Consider the following 19,659-nt stretch of genomic DNA (forward strand, 5'->3'; position numbering starts at 1 on the left):
CAGAGCACACCACAGTATTTCAGAAGTGCAAGCACGCCTTGAATTAACTGAGTGATTTTTCTTTTGAAAGGAAAGCAGAAAAAGAAATGCACAGTTGTGACACACCGATCCAGCTACCAAATCTGCATTTCATTGCAAAGATGCCCAGGATCTTCAAAGAAAATTTCTCAGGATGCCGATACCTTCAGTCATTCTGTATCTTGGTTAAATCAAGTTCAACACAAAGTTCACTGTACCACAAAGGGACCATAACCAAGTGATATAGTATTCTTAAGTTCTTCAACTACCAAGTAGCAATGACAATGACCCAAACTTCCTCCACATCACTTATAATAACATGCCACGTGCCAATAAATTCTATACCCTGTGTATTTCCAAGATCATTTCCAAAAGGGCTGGAATTTTCCCCTTCCCCCCGCTCCAAAGATCTGCCTGCACTAAAATCAATCACTAGGCTTCAGAGGAAAAAAAGAACCTAGAAACAGATTTAAAAGCTCATTTCAGCCCTGTAAGATCATAAGCCTCAAAAAACACTAAGCATCACTGACAAATGACTTTTCAAAGGAAAAAGAGGTTTAAAACTACAGAAAGACGTGATATGCAACAAATCTTTGTTTGAGGGATTCTGGAAGTACACAGAAATGGAAAAAATGAATTAAAAAAATACATAAGAACAGTCACTATTCATGATACTTATGTCCACACTACTGCATGTACTGTGTACTCCTATCTCGGCCAATCCACCGCCAAGATAAGACGGCACTTCTGCACGACACCACTGTAACAAACATTAAGCACTGCGAAAAGCAATGAAAGAAAAAGTTTCTGAATTGTCCCTGGGCGTTTTGTCCATCAAGATGTGTTTGAAAGATTAACTGGAAGTGAAAACACAACACAGGATACAGTGTTCAGGACTGGTATTCATTTGGTTCATAGTGTACAAATGCCTGGAGGAATCACATGCTCCTAGGATTAGTTAACTACATTAATGACATGAACGAAAGCAAGGCTAGGACCATGCAAATGACCAAAAAAAACCAAAAATTATTAAGCATCAGCTGAACATTCAGACAAATTCTAACTTACTTTATGCAAAGAAGTTAACTGCTCCACAATTACTGCTTTATGCAACAGCAATTATATTAAGAAAGTTTTAAATATACCGTTAATACTTGCTACTGGAAACCTCACTGCTTATAAGCCATTAGGTTTAACCATCATTCCTTACAAATCTGACTTTAATTTTTCCTTCGAAATGAGAATTAAATTAAGATTCTTCCACTCAGAAATGAAGAAGTACTTCACATTAATACCAGCCTACAATGAAGGCCAGAACCAGGATTTCCACAGCTACCAAAATCAGGTACTGGGCAGCAGCAAGTATGTGGGAATGGACATGGCCATCCTCATGGAGAACACAGAGGACTACAGTAAGTTGCCTTCATGCTCAGTTTCATTACCACCGTAATATTCTGTGGTATTCTGAAATATATTCATTACTAAGTTGGAAAAGACACCTATCTACAACAACAAACCAGCACAGGACCCAACATACACACTGCCTATAGCAAAAGATATAGTGGTTAAGAATCCCTTGAAGCTTCTTGCATGTCAGGCAGGTGGAATGGTTAATAATGCCAGCATGTTTCATCCGGACCAATATTTCAAGCTCTCCCATAAGATACTTCTACCTTCTAATTTCCCCCAGTTTTATGAACCTGTTCCAATAGCAGCCTCATGCAAACCTCACCCTCACTATAAGCACTGGCACATTCAAATAAGCACTTCAAATCCCTTGAGCTACAAAAGCAAGAGAAAGTAGACATTAAAAAAAATGTTAAGACCTACCTCAAAACAATCACATTCAGATGTTGCTAAAACATATCCCATAAACCAAGGTGAACAGCTAATTCCCAGCTAATCCTAAAGCAGTGCTTCATCTATTAAATTGCTTCCCATCCTCTACCCTCACAGTGCCTTCCTGAAACACAGCTCCTAAGGGTTGTTCTGGAAATTCTTTTCCAAGTAAAAGAGAACAGAAGTTACAATTTTTGAAACGTTGTTTTTATTCTAATCTGATGCATTTCATTGAATGAAGTTTACAGAACCTAAACCAGCCTTCCCAAAAAGCCAGAGCTAAATACAAAGCAATACTCATAGCATGCTGCAGGCAGGAGAAACACACGAGTAAGTAGGTTCTTGTTACAGTGGGCTGCTGGAGGGCAAGGCATTTTTCTGTTGTTAAAGGGTATTTACATTCAGTGCAGGTTTCACTAGTCAAACGTAGCCCAGGTCAAAGCCCACTGTGTTCAGCACACAGTAAAACAGCTGTTTGCAAAATATCTGCTGTTTTAAGCACTCCCCTTTGACATATACTTACTCATCAGTAACTTCTTAAGTTTCTCTTCATGTACTAAGATTATGATACAGGAATTATGCATTTCACAAAAGGCTCTGCTTAATGGTATACAGCTCTTGTTAAGACAGAAAAATAAACATGTTTAAAAGCACATTAGGGGAAAGAGAAAATGTTTTTCAATTATTTGTGATCATTAGGTTAGATCAAATTTCTTTTGTAACTTTAAAGCACATTCTGTTGTAGCACTATCAGCTTTTCCACCTCTGCTGAAAGCACAGGTTCTGCTGCATCACAAAGGGTATTTATTAAGTATTCAGAATACAAGCACAGAGCAAATGTAGTCACATTAACACAGCCTCATTTCTTGTTTCAGTCACAGTAGGTTTTGTCAAGGAAAACACTTGATTACCGAATCTTTTTAGACGACTTGTTACCATATCCATGATTATTAGATCATGGCCATAGGCTAGACACTGGTACATATATCCAGCTGTCAAAGCGAATTTAATCCATTAAATACACAGGATAGCTATGGACAGGGCTGTTTTCTGTTTTTGTATCAGGAAACAGTTCTAGGCTAGGAATTTTATTCTGTAAAGAAATTCAGGCAAACGTATTTTTCCATGCTTTCTTACTTAGATCAGCTTCAAGTGAAATTTACAGAAATTAGAAGCATGTGTAATTTGTAAAGGTGTGCCGAAACAGTGCTGAAGTAACAAGAGTCCCTTTCTTTCAGAATGTTGGTATGAGTCCTACACAGCAATCTGCATTTCCACATCTTTGAAAAACTGAACTTATTACATTTAAAAGGGGCACACAGAAGATACAGTAAGAACTAAAATGAACAAGAAAAAAAACAAGATTTTGTCAACATAAGTAAAAAGTTGAATTAAAAAAGAAGTAAAGCCACAGAGATTACACACAAAAGGAAGGAGTGAAAATTAACACTGAAAATACGTTCAAGTTACATTAGCATCGCTTAAGTGATTTGAAATTATTCCTATTAATCTATCATACAGAGCCTACCACTTCCCTGAAAGCTACATCCTTTAAAACTCAAGATTATTCTCTTCTCATTATTTAATATTACAATCTTAGCAAATGATTTCTATGGAGATTGTCGTGCCTGCTTTAGCTTATTTAAATGACAAAGACAACAGCAGTAAGTATTTAGCAACGTTATTTCTGAGAATTTGCTAGAAATTTTTAGATATGAATTTTCATGAAAAAAGCGGCAATAAATGGCAATAAAAAACATTCACAATTTGAGAAACTTGCATTTAGTTCATAACTTCAGTACTCCATGCTCCTGTATTTCAAATGGTCTGATAAAACAGTACAACTGGAAACAAAACTAGAGGATATTGAAAAGTACTGAATATCTTAAGACAGAAGCTTTCTACGTGGATTACAGGAGCTGTTCATCTGGTTTTAGAATCAGTCAGCAAAGCGTAAAACCTTTTCTGAATTAGAATTTCAAGAGACAGATAACCTAACTCCTCACACACATTTTAAGTATACTACTCACTAAGCCTGATGAAATGAGACCAATAGTAATTCATACTTAAATATTCAGAACAAAATAAGTTCGCAGTGCATTTCAGTGAACCTATGGCCACAAAACCAGGAACAGTACCTACTCAACTATCAACTGACTCAGAGCCTAAAAGCACACCCAAGTAGAACTTTCATTGGAGACCTGCAAGAGTTTTCTCCAAAGGTGACTTGAGATAAAGTGGTGATAGTTGGAGGAAACTTGGGTTATTAATGCTGTGTTTGTTCCCAAGGATCGCTAGAGAGCTGCACTACATGCCTGCTGATGCAGCGTTAAATTTGCTTAAAAAAGGGAAAACAAAATAAGCAGATACCTTGCAGAGTTTAATTCCCTCGGTTCGCATTCTCAGCATAATCAATACTGACCTGTCCCTGGAACAGTATCTGGTCAGCCTGCCAAGGTCACTTCCTCCGCCGCTTGCCTATCCATGTTATGCCAACACATGTAAAAGCCCTAAGAAGCAAGCCATGTCTAAACTGCTTAGAGCAGCAACTCCGGGACGCTTCCTGAGGCCAAGCCAAACGAGCTGTGCTTCTTTCCTACTCTGAGAAAGGGGCAGGAGGGCAAGAATTAAAAACAAAAAGCAAGCTAAAGATCACAAATATGGCACGCACACATCTGCTCCAGCAGACAAAAAGTCCTTTTCAAGTACAAGCATTATTTCATTCTTCCTTCTACTTGGAAAGAAAAAAGTGAGATGTTTGAGTCTTATCTATGTCTACTATTTCAGGAAAAATGATGAAGCTAAAGACCACCTTAAATTACAAAAAAAAAAAAAAAAAGCTTGAGCAAGCTACATGGGTAACCAAAATTCTTCTATTTTAAAGTTTCTTTCAGTAATAAGTGAACTCAAGCACAAGAAATTCTAGTTTACATGAAAAAGTACACTGCAGAGCATTGATCACAATTCTGTCTCTTATTTGAATGTGCCAAACATTTTTTTAAACCAAAGAATCTAAAGAAAAGGTGAAGAAGTTGTCTAAGTCTCCAGGAAACACTCAACTCCCAATAACACATAGAAATCGATGTTACTGCTGCCTGGAGTATCTATGCTATGTTAGCTGCCTCTGAGCTCCAAAGTGAGCACCTTCTCTTAATTCCATAGCATTACCACAGCCCAAGGAGACACTTACACACAAAGATCCACACATGAAAAAAAAAAAGGATGCTGTGTAAGGTGCATTTTCCAAGTGAACAAAGAACTACACATTTCCAAAAGAGATTGATTCCCCACCCCCAAATTAGTGCCTCATTCAGTGTTCGACAATATAAATCAGATGGGAGCAAGGCAATTGTTTCATTTGGAAAACAGCAAGTTGGAAAGCACTGTAAGTCAAGAAACAGATTTTCACAACAAAATTGATTACCAGCAACCAAAACCACAGAGGAAAAACTCTGAAAACCAGGTACTGCAAAGGACAAACACTGTAGAAAACGATGAAGTTATAGAACAGTACTCATGCAACAAATATCAGTTAGTTGTGATGGCATCTCAATCTATACACACTACACGTAGCACTGAAGCTAAGAACACCCTAAGAATTGCTCACAGCACAAAGTTTTAAAAGCTGCAGCTTTCTGAACACGGGTTTAGCCAACAGTTAGTTATGACAAAGGAAATCCTATTCTTGCTGCTCTTTCCACCAGTTATGTGCTGATACGGACCAGATACCTTCAGATGAACGCACCAAGCACCGCAAGAGATGCAACAGCACTGCCAAGAATTCTGCCTTCAAAAGGACTTGCATTGCTATGGCAACGGCATGTTCTTCAGTCCCGAGTCAGAGACAACCTATGACACACATATGAGCGATGTCCAAACTCTGGCCGATTCCTCACTGCAACACCAGTCACATTATCATACACATACCAATTTTCACTTGCAGACATGTAAGGTATAAAGCTGTGGGTTTTTGGATGGTAGTTCGCAGGGCACTTATGTGCCCTAAAAATAAGAAGCTGAATCTAGGAAAAAAAAAAATGCCATTTGCTTGGTAAAACTAATATAGGCTACCAAAAGGCCACAAGGAATATAACCATTATTAAATATAAACCATGTTACACAGCATCTTCCATAGCCAGGCCTTCATCGCCTCTGCGCTCCCAATTTCTGCTAAAATAAAGGAACCCAGCAATCCTGGTGCACGGCAAATGAGCAGATGACTGAAGCTGTTGTTCTCTACTCCACACGTATCTTGAAAACAGAAGCAGATTTAATCCACATTAAGGACATACACATACATAAATCCTGGCTCTACTGTATCGCTCTTAAAGACATCACTTCTTAGAACTGTTCATAACCTACCCTGAAATTAATTCAAGCACATACTGCCTCAACACAGCTTGAAATTTATTTACATAACATTTAGTTTTAAACAGGAAGACTATATTGCTCCAATATCAATTGCTCCAGAATTGCAGGCATTTGTATACTACTACATAGGGACTAGACAGTTACTCAAGACATAAAAATGATAAGATAGAAATGTAAGTTTCATATGCATTTCCGTACTTTTACCACAGATAGTTTTCATAAAGCAGACTAAAACCAGCACGTTGTTGCTCACCTAACATGGGCAGATACCTTTCTGTAATACAGTGAGAAGCACAACAATATGATCACATTCTCCACACTCATGGCCACCCTAAAGAGTTGAGCAATCTTTAAGATCACATCTGGTTGTGTAACACAGCACTCATCATGAAGAATATTAGCTTTTTTCTGTGAAGAATCACAACTTTCCTTAAACCTTGTTGGGAGCAAAAAAGATTAAGTTAACTTCTATAAAAGCTGACTACTTCCACTTCATAGAAATTGACTTACAGGTCCCTTCTCCTGATTTATGAAGGCCTAAAAGACACTTGGCAGAATATGTTCTGGAAAGAGTAAGGTCTCACATCCTCACATCCTTTAAAGCCTCTCCCAACTTCCTTTTGAAATGTCAGGTCTCATCTTGTTTGCTTTACTAAAAAAGTAGTAGTATAGGTTATTAAAAAGCATTTCCAAGTCAACTAAATAAGCAAAAGGGAAAAAAAAGATGATGTATTTTTTCTGCTTTGGGTTCTTGTTTGTTCACTGCATTTTTGTTTTTGTTTTTGTTTTTTTTTAATTCAGCATCTTAAAAGCATTTGTAGGAAAAATATCTGACTTGGACATTCCTGCCACAAGTGATATTGACAAAATCATTGTTCCTTCTTTCGTGCACTTACCACTACCCTCCAGTGAGGACAGCAAACACAGATCAGGTATAACCTCAAGGTTACCAAAGAAAAAGTCAAAGTAAATACTAAAATAAAAACCTTACACATACCCCAGAATGCATTTCAGACATAACACATGCTTATACACACGAAGTGCATTCATTTTATAAATCAAACTAGGGGAGACGAGTCTTGATTTATGGCACCACTCAATCATCCTGGCATCTAAGCATCACGAAAGCTAATCTCACAAAGCCACACTACAGAACACAGCCATTGGAACTCTGCTGTAGTAAGCACCATGCATCACTTACAGAAATGCACAAAAGCTTTCCATTACTCCAAAACTCGGTCATCTTCATTAAACTGCCCCCTTTTCATAAAAGCCTTAGCCTCATTTAGCATTCAGGAAGATGAAAGAGCAGCTACCCTCCTTATGGATTACTTCTCTATTACAAGAAAATGTTTTGCACGTCAAGAGCAAACATTAAAGGATTAAATGATATTGTCGTTCCTGCTCTTGTTTATTTGCAGTGGGCAGCAAACAGAATTGCAGGGAAACAATCAGTGATTATTTTAAGCTGTGTTCTCCTACAAGGATTATGACTCACAGAGCTGCTGCCTGAAGAAACTGGAACAGGTATAGGTGTCACACTGACAATCATCAAAACCTCCCAACACAGGAGATGTCCAACGAGCCAAGCTTTCTGCTTTCACTGCTTCAAAGAGCAGCCACACTAGCCAGTACTATCTTGCACTCAAAACAAAAAGTATGAATACAAACACTGAATTTCATTCTCCCACAGAAAATTAAAAATACTTCAAACTTCTCTCAAGCCTGTTTTCATGGCACCTCCTAACACTAATGCAACAAAGTAGAAAACTCAGGAGACGCTTGATGACAAGACATCTCTGGAATGTGAAATTCAGGCATTTCATCCTGGATTTATCTGTTTTACGCTTAATCTTGTTTTCCAATAGAACTAGATGAAACTAAAGTAGTAAAGCAATGTTATTTAAAATTAATTTATCTACATTCTGCTTACACATCAGATCCTAATAGGTACAAATCGTAGTAAGGTTTATGCCTGGCTAGATCTTCTGTCTGCTTCCATTCTACATGCCTCATTCAAAGAAAAGAACAGTCATTTTGCACTTCTACACAGACGTTAGAAATGGAAGTAGTACACAGAAGCCATCAATCTGTGTGCATTTATTGTTTTAGGTAAGCCCTGGAAACAGTGCAATGAAGACTGTAAAACCGGAACACAGAAGAAGATGGGAGGATTAAAACACGAAGACAATGTTATTTAAATTAACAGTATGTTTTGGTCACAGTCTAAACTGAATAAAAACAGACACCTGGTAACATCACAGACCAAGCTCTTATCAAATTAAGTGTAAGCTTCCGTTTATGCTGCATTACATACATTACACACACAGCACACACATGATGATATTCACCAGCATTTCACCCACAAAATGCAGCTAGAAATGACCAAAACTGGGCTTTGTTTTACTAGACATGTTCCCTTAACCATTTATCTTCATGTTTTAAAAGGAAGGAAATAGTAAAATACAATTCTCACAAAACGTAAGGCTCAGAATACTTCTGTTTAACATTACTGCTTCAACCTTCTCAGCAGCAAGGAGACAAAACATGAACAAAATATTTCCTGTAGTTTTTCCCAAAGGAAAGTAAAACAATGAAAGCAAGTTCTCTGCATTAATGGAACTCTACACTATATTCTACCTAAAAAACTGAGAAATTTTGTCTCAGAGTTTTGTGCACTTCTTACCCTCCTTTTTAAATGTAATTCTATAGTTTTTGCTACTAGCCTAGAGGGCATCACCCTATTAACTGGGCTGTAAAGTAAACCCTTTTTATCGAGTCTCTTTCTCTTCCAAGTACTTCTGTGAAACACCAGCAAATCAGTTTGATCTGATCAACATTATCTTTCTGTATTACACTGGTAAAAACATGAAGACTTGTATTTACAGGAATTTCAGCTCTTTCTTCCCAGAAGAAAAAAGAAATCCTCATCGTATGAGAAGAATCCAACAAAGTCCTAAGGATGGGCTGGGTGATTTTAGCCCGATTATCCTCTGAAAACAGTAAGACATTATTAAATATAACAAGAGCTGCTCTTTCTGATCATTCTTGGTATTCAGTTAACATCTTCACCAAAAAAGTATGTCCTTTATGTTTTTGAATGTTGTTTACAAACACAGCTTTGTTTTACAAATGAAAAAAAATAAACAAGGCTTTCATTCAATACATTAAAAAAATTATCATTATCTCATCTCAGACATAACAGAAAAAAAAACCTTCTCCCAACCACCATCAGTAAATAATGGATTGTAGCATTTCAGAAACCCTGCAACTACTTTGGAACCATCAGGTTGAAGTACACATTTAAACTAGCAACTTCTGGACTCCCATATTAAGAAATAAAAATTTAGAAAGGCATTATGCTTTAAGATAGAAAAAATGATTTCCAATTACATTTCCTACCCTTGAAGTAATAATCTTACAATGCTCAATTATCAAAGGCAGTTATTAAGGCATACATACCATTTCATAATAATTAAGGGTACCCAGTAACAATCTTCATCAAATACTTCATGCATAGCACCTATTCTTCTTTATTTCTTATTTAAATTTAGTGACTCCAAAAGACAACATACAGAACTCGCCTAATTTTGCTACAGACTTCTTCAGAGGTGTAAAAAAGTACTTCTGGCATAGTGAAATGTTACATTAGATTAGATAATGCATCCACAAGCAAGGCTTTTTAGATAACACGCTCTATTCAATAATTTTATTTCTTGAAATAGAATTCTCAAATGTGAGAACCTAGTGCTTACTTTGAAGGAACTTTAAGGCAAAAGGCTTATTTTTCTGTCACTTAGGTCACATCAAGCTCTACAGGTAATTCGAGACATTTTACAAATATATATATATATTTGTATATTTCAAAATATCTTCAATTCTTATACCCCAAATAACACGATCCTTCAAAATTATAGTAAAAAAAAAAAAAGAAAAAAAAAGTATTTTAGTAATCCAGAGAACTCAGCTTGAGAGATCTAGAAAACTACTAAAATTCAGTCACACCTTTCAATTTTTAAAACAGTAAGCTTGGAGCTGGAGCTTGTGGAGACTGAGTACTCGTTTCTTTTATTAATGCCTTAAAGGTCTCTCTACTCGTAAATCAATTTATGCAACTTTCAACTTAGGAAGTTTTCACTACACTTTAGCAAGTTAAGAAAACAGTTTCTGTTTCAAAGTTTCGAGTACTGCAAATAGTACATCCACTGCATTAATGTAATGGTGTCTACAGACTCAACTACGGATCAGATGGAACCACAACAAACAGCTGTCATGCTGGTTTGATAGCAGAATTACTAAGGGGCTGAGTCCTCTGTGACAGCTGGAACAAAGTTAGGGGGAAGGGGAACTTTGTCATCCCTTGAACACGAAATTCCCATCAAACAATCCCACGAACCACACCAAACTAACAGAAATCCTTTAGCAAAAGCTACACACGGTGTTCCAAGTTCCCTGGTAACCAAGGGACTGCAGACCGATTCAGCAGCAATCACAGAGCACACAGACATGTAGGAATGTCATCCATACCTCTCTTTGTCACGTGCAATTTGCTCTCAGTCCCTTCTCAGGTTTCCTCTTCCACTTCACTCAAGTCTTTTGTCTTCACATTTACTTTTATACCAACACTGCTGCCTGGGTAAATCCAAAAACAGAACTGCAACTTCAAATCCCATTCCTCACACCATGCCACAAAGACAAGGCTCCAAACCTCTGGACACTCCTCTGAAGGCACCCACAAATACCAACGCAGGCGTCTTCCTTGCGCTGTGACCCAAGAACCTTCACACACGTAGCAGAGGTCAGATGCTAAGCTCGCTTACATGTTGCTCATATCACTGCTCCCTACCCAGGGAAAACTAACTGCTGAAAATACCAAATTAATTTTCTACACAGTACTGTCCCTCATTGATGAGTTCAAGTGTCTCCCTAAGCAGAATGCTACGGAAAGCCAAATGCTACTAAAAATCCAAGCTTAGCTATCTGGAAGACAGCGAGGAAATCGTGACCAATCCACACCTCAGTATCTTTGCAACCACAGAGAGATGGATTTTAAGTTGAGTTATCGACTGCCTTTATTTGTCCTACCTATTTCCCCTTCTCCTTCTTCAACAAGAACATGGAAGCAGCTCTTCAGCTGCTCTGTGCTTTCAAGGCGTGTTCAGGGAAAAAGACCCTGAGAAACTCTTTTTCCAAAGATAAAGGAAGTAGAGGAAGAAGAGAAAGTGCAGCAGTGAGCTGGAGACTGCTAACAGGCAAGCTGCACTCACAAATTTATTAGCACCATATCACTTCCAAGTTTCTAAATGCAGTACATGAGGGATCCAGGCCAAAATATTCATCAAACTTGCACTTGGCCCATTTGAAGAGTGATCTGTGGGGGTTTCCCACAGACAACAAGAGGGGAATAAAGCTATGGACACCCTCCTCCTTTCAAACATGAGTCTCTCAGAACTCTCTCCAAGCTCCTCAGAAAGGAGGGAGCTTAGTGCTCCTCACACCCAAGAAGAAGCTACCAGGTTACCACATCTGCTGGATTGCTTCTCATGGAGCCAGTGGACAGAGGAGACATTAAACACAAAGCACGATCCAGAATTTACTTCATCGAGCCACCCTACATCTCCAGCATGTAACATAATGGAAGCTTCTCTTCTTTTGAATAGCAAACAACAATATACAAGGTCACGACACTTTTTTGTAATGACAAAAACAGAAGTACAGATCAAATTCCTCAACTGCAGGAATTGGCTTCCCAATTAATTTTTTTGAAAAAGAAGATGTCATTGTCTGACACATCCATGACTGCAGGACTGTGTGACTACATGAGACCTCTTGTCAACGCCTTCATTCAAGAACTAAGAACAGGCACTGACAATTTTCTGTATCTCAAAGGAAGACTGTACCAGAAACATATAATATATCAGAATGATATCAGAAAACTGATTCTTATTAGGAATTCATTCTCTGATAAAAGAAAATACTATACTTTGAAAGGTTAGAAGAACTAATTTTCACACACAAAAATATTTCTGCAGTTTTCCCTTGACTGCCATTTGACCATCACAGCTATGAATGCCTGTTCTCTTCAACACTTGCTGTAGATTAATGAATGCAGCATTTAGAAGATTGCCCATTGGGATAACTCCTGAGCTTTTGGTCTCGTTTGTTTGGACTTTTTTTTTTTTAGGAAGGAAATGCCGATGCAACACTAAAAACAAAATAACTGCTTAGAGAACTGACAAACAGTAACCAAGTCAAATTTCAATAATTTCGCTTGATAATGTAACAGACCTGCTAAAGCAGAATTGATATCGAGTCCAGTCTCAAGATACAGGGCCCTAATTTAGGGGCACTCACATTAATGGCAAGTTATCAGCTTGAGAAGTCTTTGCAAAAAGTCAGTAATTAGTGGACTATCCCAACACATTCCTTACTAAATGGGAAGATTAGCAGACACTTGTGGAAAGGGCAACCTCTTGAATCTGCAAACAAGGAGACAAAACTGATGCCATTAGTAGAATGAGTAAGCTACAAGAAGATGGTAGGCCATAAGAAGATCGTAAGCCATAGATAATATTGTCTCAGCTGTATTATTCTTTAGCATCTATGAAATCCTGTAAAGAAGTAAATTAGAGTACCACACCTGAGACTGAATAAAAATTAATCACTGGAAAACCTGAAATGTCGATCAGTCCTGTTGGTAAGCATCAGAAGATAGCAGCATTATCGCCTATGGCAGGCATCTGAATATTCTAACTGGATTTTAATTAAGATCATTATAAATAAAGGCCAAAATGGCTGATCACCCAGGCTTGTACTAGTATACTAGTTATTTTGTTTCTATCAAAACCAAAAAAGCAAGATTTCACTGTAAGTTATAAATACTGCTACTTATGACAGCAGCAACGTGGAAATATTTCATTTGAAATAAAATCTACAAGTCTGATCAATTAATGTGGCAGCCTGATTGAGAGCATCTCTGATCTCTGCCTTCTACTTTTACAATATCTAAGACAGAAACCGCTTTATCTTCCCGAGTGGGTTTCACAGAAGGAAGAAATAGCAAGTTCTGTTTTAAGCAAGAGATTATTACAACAGCAGTGACAAGAAATATTCTGTAGCTTAACTCAGACCTACGTATCAGGTTTCCAATACGTTTATTTTCACCAAAAGTCTGACCAAGTTATTTGACTTTATCAGCAGCTTACATGACTTACTGTCAAAAGATGCTATGATACATCAGATTAGCTCACTTATTTCATCTGCAGCTTTCATTCATAACTGATTGACCAGCAGCAAGCTTCCCCCGACACCAGACATTCCTGAAGACTCAAACTAGCTTTTAGTCAAAATAGTGCTCACACATTAATTCCACTGCAGCACTTCCTTAGAAATTGCAGAAATCTGCAACACTAGCTGTTTTTGCTATGCAATCCAATTACACATATTACAGCATGAACACAAAAATTTCTTTTATACCAGATCAAGCCCCTTTCTGCAGAATTGAGAGCGAACACCTTGGTATTCCCAAGACTTCACAAAGCCACACCATAAAACCAAGCAGAACTTAACCATCCTTGTATAGTAACTCTTTAACTGGGGGCCAAACGATTTTCACCCACTTAATGGGAGCCATTAAGCTGCCTCTCTAAGCAGCTTAGATGAGAGGGCATTTCTGGGCATTTTTTTAAATTACTTTTTATGAAGTTGAAATGAGAAAAAAAAAGGAACTCTACAGTTAGAAATCAGAAAGTAAGTCTTGCTCCAACTAAGAAAACATCTGCCTTTAGTCTGCTTGCAGAGACCCCAGGAAAAAGAATAACCACCATCAAAAAATGGTGTTTAATGGGTAAGACAGCAAAGCGAACTGCACAGCTCTCGCTATCATCAAAATCACAGGAAGTCTGTGTAAGAGGCAGCACTGTTCCATATTCAAAGAAGAAGCCTGTGCATACTGTACACTGTTAATAAGAGAGTTTTAACAAATACTTTTTTTTTCCCAGACAAAAAAGCAAAATTTTAAACAAGAAGCAATTTTTTAAAGGGAAAGAAGTAAAAAGAAAGTATTAAACAGCCTACAAGGTACAGAATATTTGAAATTAAACTGAGATGACAATTAAATCAGTGCTAGAAATGGCTGTAGTTGGTCAGCGAGCTCCTCAAGGTCTCCCTGTAACACCGCATGCTGACTCAGAACACAACTCACACAGAAGTTGTTGGCCCCTTGTCACTCCTGCAGAGCAATCCCCCCAGCTCAAGGATTTGGTTGTTTTAACACTACAAGTATTAAAGCATATAATTCCATAAACTAGTGAATCTCTACAACTAGAAACATTCTGAACTAAAATCCATAGCTATGTAACATTATCTGAGCCAAGGGGAATTCAGCTGAGGTTGTAGATTGCCAGACAGCTGCACTGTATTGCTCGTGACCGTATCTATGTGATGATACACCATTATCAGTAAAGAAATTCAGGAAGTCAGTAACACTGTTTCCCTCCCAAAAAATCTCAGTATTTAGGTATTATTTTTTCCTGGGCCAGTCACAAAGAACGGGGGAAGTATTACCTATAAAGAGGGCAAACCACAGTAACTAAGACTGCCCTAAGATCTAAACTAAAAGTGAAAACTTCATTATTCAACAGTAAGTTATTCCACTGTTCCTATTCAGGAAAAGCAAGGCATAGGAGGAGGAGGAGGGGGATGGAAATCTTCAAATTGTGCTTTTTGAAACAAATTTTAGCTATCTGGACCTCCTTCAAAACGCACTTGAAAAACAACCATCTTGAATATTTGTATGAAAAAGAAAGAAGATTAACTATGCTGCATAAGAAATCGCCATCTCACTAGTGCCAATAATTTAATTTACTCGTAAAGATAAGTGGAAACTACTTACACATTTTAAGAAATAGAAGTAAAGGATTTCTTCAAACATTACTACATATGTTTATTAATTAAACGTGGGAAATGGTCTCTCAAGAGTCACTAAAGATTTGAAGTGTTTTTAATAACCGAAATTCTCACGTGTCACTACAATTCAAGGCAACATTTGGACTTCCACAGAGAGCTCTGACAATGCATTAAGTAAACAGCCAATGGCACTGCACAACTTCCATCAGCCACTTCACCCCTCCATTGGCATTCTAAACATTTGTTTTCATTAGCCTTAACTAAAACCATATATATCACCTCCTCTTGTTCATAAAAACATCACAAAAAGAAAAGCTAAAAACCAAACCAACAAGAGCCACCAAGCCACTTCAGAAAGTTACTTCTTTAGTAAGTAGATTCTGTTTAGGAAGCATTAATAACTAAGCCCTCTCCAAGAATGATGTCATACAAAACATCTTTTTTAGAAAACTACATTCATGTTGTTTTAGAGGCTCAGCTTAAAACTTTCTGAAAGTTTTCTGAAAGCATCAAGTGTACTGCAGTGAAAACAGCAGGCAACAAAACACTGCAACACGTAATTACAATTATTCACTTTCATGATGCACACAGAAAGATTCAATACGAGGAACTATTTGTCCAAATTTGGACAGCTACACAGTACCAGGAAACCGTGCATCTTGAACTGAACCTGGCTCTCAAGGGAGAGAGCAGAAAGGAACCAAAACAGACATTTGTTACTTTATATACTTTTAAAATATACACCTAAAGCCATAGGCAATCATGGTTTGTACCTGTGCCAGTAAGCAACCTTTAGCAAATTGCTCAAATAATACAGTGAAATAAATCAGATCTAATTCAGACCTCTTAACTGGTAGCATCTTGGCAGTTACTTCTAAAATTCCAGGGCTTAAGCCAGGGGGAGCATTAGATACGTTTTGTTAGGTTGTTTTTGTTTTGCTCTTTGTTTGTTAGGAAATTAGTCACCACCTCATACATTTCCTTTGAATTCTAAAACAGATTCTTGAGCCAGAAGTATTTTGTTACTTGCTATTTCACTTCAAATACTTATTGCCCAGCTAAGTTTGATAAAATCAGACACAGAAGGCCTTCACTTCTGATGTGACAGATAGATGGACACGCTGTGCCTCAGCACCACCAGACGTACCCAACCCATCAGGAAAGCAGAGAGCAAAGCTGTGGTATTACCTTTTGCTCTGAACTGTAATAAAGCCAATACAAACCAGACACCCATAATTCTTCTGAAAGTCTTATGAGAATCCATACAATGAAAGGTAACCACTCAAGCACGTGAGGACTGAGCTAAAAACACTGAGCCCTGATGACATTAATGTTACGGATCTCAGATGCATTGCATCCTACCTGATCCTCCGAACTGGCTGCTGCCCAGCGTGGTTGGCCTGGTCTTTCCACTGTTAACAGGTGGAGAAAACATCTGCAAAAGAAGAAGAGGTGTATAAGCTGGCTTTGAAGCCCTGAGCTGAATTATTAGCTCAGTCCATACAGTTAATAGAATGCTAATGCAAAACAAGTATTGTACTATCATTTCTGCTAGAAGATGAGCAGAGAGTAGAATGACCACTCAGAACCACAAACTCAGTAAGTTAGAATACTCCTGGCAGCTTCTAAGTGCCACAAAGCTGCTGGACGGGAACACAACTTACAACAAAAAAGCAATAAGGCCCAATGCTGCTGCTGTAGCTCAGAACTGCCACCCGGCTTACACCTGACTGCTCCAAGCACCTTCCTTACTGACCCCTGCAATTAACAACACCGGATACAGGCAGTCGCAGAAGGGCAGTTAGCCCTTAGTTAGCTATCACGCTCCTAAACCAGACTTTTCCAAGGTCTGTTAAAACGAAAGTCCCATAAAGAAAGCAGCTATAACTTTCAGAGCCCAAGTTGCCGTTACTACAGCTCTCCCGTTTCCTTCGGGGAGAAGCACAAAACCAGAGCACAAAGAGAGATCCCCAGCACCGGAGCCACGGGGCCGCTTAACCAACGCTCACGACCAGACGAGGCCGGCGGCGCGATTCCGCCGCGTTAAACGTCCCGACCCCGCCGGCACCGCATCACAGCCCGCCCGGCCGCCCGAGCCCGGGTGCCCGCGCTCCGTACCGCGCTGAAGTCCAGCAGGTCGCTGAGCTCCTTGTCGGTGCCGATCGCCGCCATCCTCTGCTGCTGCGCGTTCATCGTCCCGCGCTCCGCTCGCGTCCTGCGGGCACAGAGCAGCTCTGCTCAGCGGGCCGGGCCCACAGGGGCGGGGGGGGGGGGGGGGAAACGAGCCGCAGCGCTCCCCGCCGCCCGCCCAACTCCCCGCAACTTTCCTCGGCCCGTCCTCCTCCCTCGCCCCGCCGCCGCCCCACCTCCCGCCACGCGCACCGCTCCGCGACGGGGCCGCGAAGGAAGAACCGGCCCCGCCGCACCCCCCCCCCCCGACCCCCCGGGCGAGGGAAAGCAAATAAACAACCGCGGCGCGGCGAAGTCTGAGGAATTAGCGAGAGATTAAGTGACTCACCGCCCCGGCAACAATGGGGCCGCCGAGCGGGGCCGCCGCTCAGCACGGCCATGGCCGCCCGACCATCATCGCCGCCGCCCTCCCCGCGCTGCCCCCGCCGCTCGCGCTCGGGACCGGAGCCGCCCCCGCGCGCCGACGCCGGGCGGGAGCGCGCGAGGAGAAGCGCGCGCGCGCCGAGAGGCGGGAGGAGGGGCGGCGGGGCCTGCGCCTCGTGCCCGGCGGCGCCGCGGGGGCGCTCGGCAGCGCCGCTCCCCGCCGAGTCGCGGGGCCGCCCGCCGGGCCGCCCTCCTTCGGGAGCGCCGGGAACCGAGCGCGCCGCCGCCGCCCGGCCCCGCCGCCGCCCCTCGGGCCGCCCGCGGCGCCGCTTCCCGCCCGGCCCCGCCGCCCCTCTCCCGCCCCGCGGCCCCCGGCCCGGCCGCCGCCCCTCCGCTCCGGGCGCCCGCCGCCGCTTCCCCCCCCCCGCGCGGCTCCGTCCCAACTTCTCCGTCCCCGCCGCTACCTGCTGCCCCCGCGCGCTCCGCGATCAGGGCCGGGCCGGCGGGCGGGCCGCGGTGGGTGGGAGGCGACGAGCCGGGCGCTCCCCCCCCGCTGGAAGGAACTTGTGGGTTTCCCTCAGGCGGACATTTTTTTGCTTACGGAGCCTCAGCACCACGTTCGCGGCTCCGGCTCCGTATCCCTCCGCGCAGAGCGCCGCCGCCTTAACCCCTGCCGTGCCGGGCGGCCGCGGGCGGGAAGGAGGGAGGGAGCGCCGCGCACGGCCCCGGCAGCGGCGGGGGGAGGGGGTCCGAGCCGGTGGCGGGGCCGCGCGTAGCGCAGCCGCGCACGGCCAGGAACACGCGGCTCTGCGGGGTAACCACAAGCGGCCCGCCGCATCCCGCACCTCGGAGCGGCGTCGGGTAGCGGCGCACGCGTTCTAAAATAGCCGAAATACGTTCTCATGCGCTGCCGCCCGAGCTCCGCCACCAGCACGGGCGATCGCTGCGCTCCATCTCCCCGTCCCGCCGCCAAGTTCCCTTCCCTGCCTGCCCGCGGCCCGGCGGCAGCGCCCGCCCCGGCTCCCGCAGAGCCCCCGGGCGGCACCTGCGGGCATCGCCCCGCTCCCGGCCGCCCCGCGCTGCTCGCAGAAAAGCGCCGTCGGCACGCTGTGCCTTTGGAGCCGGGCGACTCGCACTATGGCAGTGGAAAAGGATCCTTAAAACCCTGCGAGAACCTAGAACACCGCGGAGAGCTGAGCGCGGGGCAGCGGCACCGAGCCCCGGCAGTGTAAGCATGTACTTTTCTCTTTGCTGTGTGCATAACACAGCACACGACGACAGCACTAGCCCACTGCTCACAGGGCCCGTCCTCCAACACACACCAGTCCACAGGAAAACCCCTACATGTGCCGTGAAACTGCCACTTCTGCTAACAGTCACCTGTAGTGATGTGTAATTGTCTTAAAATTAAAACTTTATTAAAAATAGCATTTTTGTTCACCCTCAGACTGCAGGCTGTAAGGCTCCCGCTTGAAGGCCTCTGCATGCAGCCCTGGCACTGGTGTGGGAGATGAGCTGCCCTTACAGCCCATGACAGATTGTGTACAGTTCTATAAACCCCCCAAAGCAGCTCCAAAACAGACTCTTGCAGGTAGGGATCTCACCTATTTCTGTACTGGGTGCAGAACATGTTGCACAGGTCAGATCTGGAACCTCTCTATTCAGTCTGTAACCCCTCCCTATTTCACACTGACCAAACTAACATAACAAGGGCACTCAAGCATCCAGGCACAGTTCTCTGCATCCATGTGACATCATCTCTCACCTCTTCCTACAACCTCCAACCCCTTTCTGAAACCACTGCTTCTCTCCTACCCTTTCTCCTCTGCTACTCCCAATAAATTCCCCTTGTTCCCCACAAGGGACAGTGGGCTAAAATTAACTAATGCACAATACATCCTCATCCCACCAGTCATATGCAGAAAATAAAACAAACCAATGTAGTCAACACAATAAATAAATCAACCAAAG

General features: G+C 42.0%; 1 protein-coding gene across 7 annotated transcripts in view; it reads right to left on the reverse strand.

Moving 5' to 3' along the window:
* TCF12 (transcription factor 12) overlaps positions 1–18,310 on the reverse strand; it is a 152,948-nt gene extending 134,638 nt beyond the window's left edge. For 5 of the 7 annotated variants that reach the window (XM_090148810.1, XM_090148809.1, XM_090148808.1 and 2 more), the window contains exons 1-3: positions 18,153–18,309; positions 17,254–17,350; positions 16,498–16,570 (exon numbers count right to left, since the gene is read on the reverse strand). In XM_090148810.1, the coding sequence (XP_090004936.1) occupies positions 16,498–16,570; positions 17,254–17,328 (148 nt within the window). In that variant the 5' untranslated portion in view covers positions 17,329–17,350; positions 18,153–18,309. Of the gene's footprint in view, positions 1–16,497; positions 16,571–17,253; positions 17,351–17,653; positions 17,792–18,152 lie in introns of those variants that run through there. The other 2 variants (XM_031616498.2, XM_090148806.1) reach the window with 2 other exon arrangements.
* Between the last annotated feature and the right edge of the window lie 1,349 nt (positions 18,311–19,659).

The sequence above is a fragment of the Phasianus colchicus genome, chromosome 12 (genome assembly GCF_987193195.1).
Source record: "Phasianus colchicus chromosome 12, bPhaCol1.hap1.1, whole genome shotgun sequence".
Classification (NCBI taxonomy): Eukaryota; Metazoa; Chordata; class Aves; order Galliformes; family Phasianidae; genus Phasianus; species Phasianus colchicus.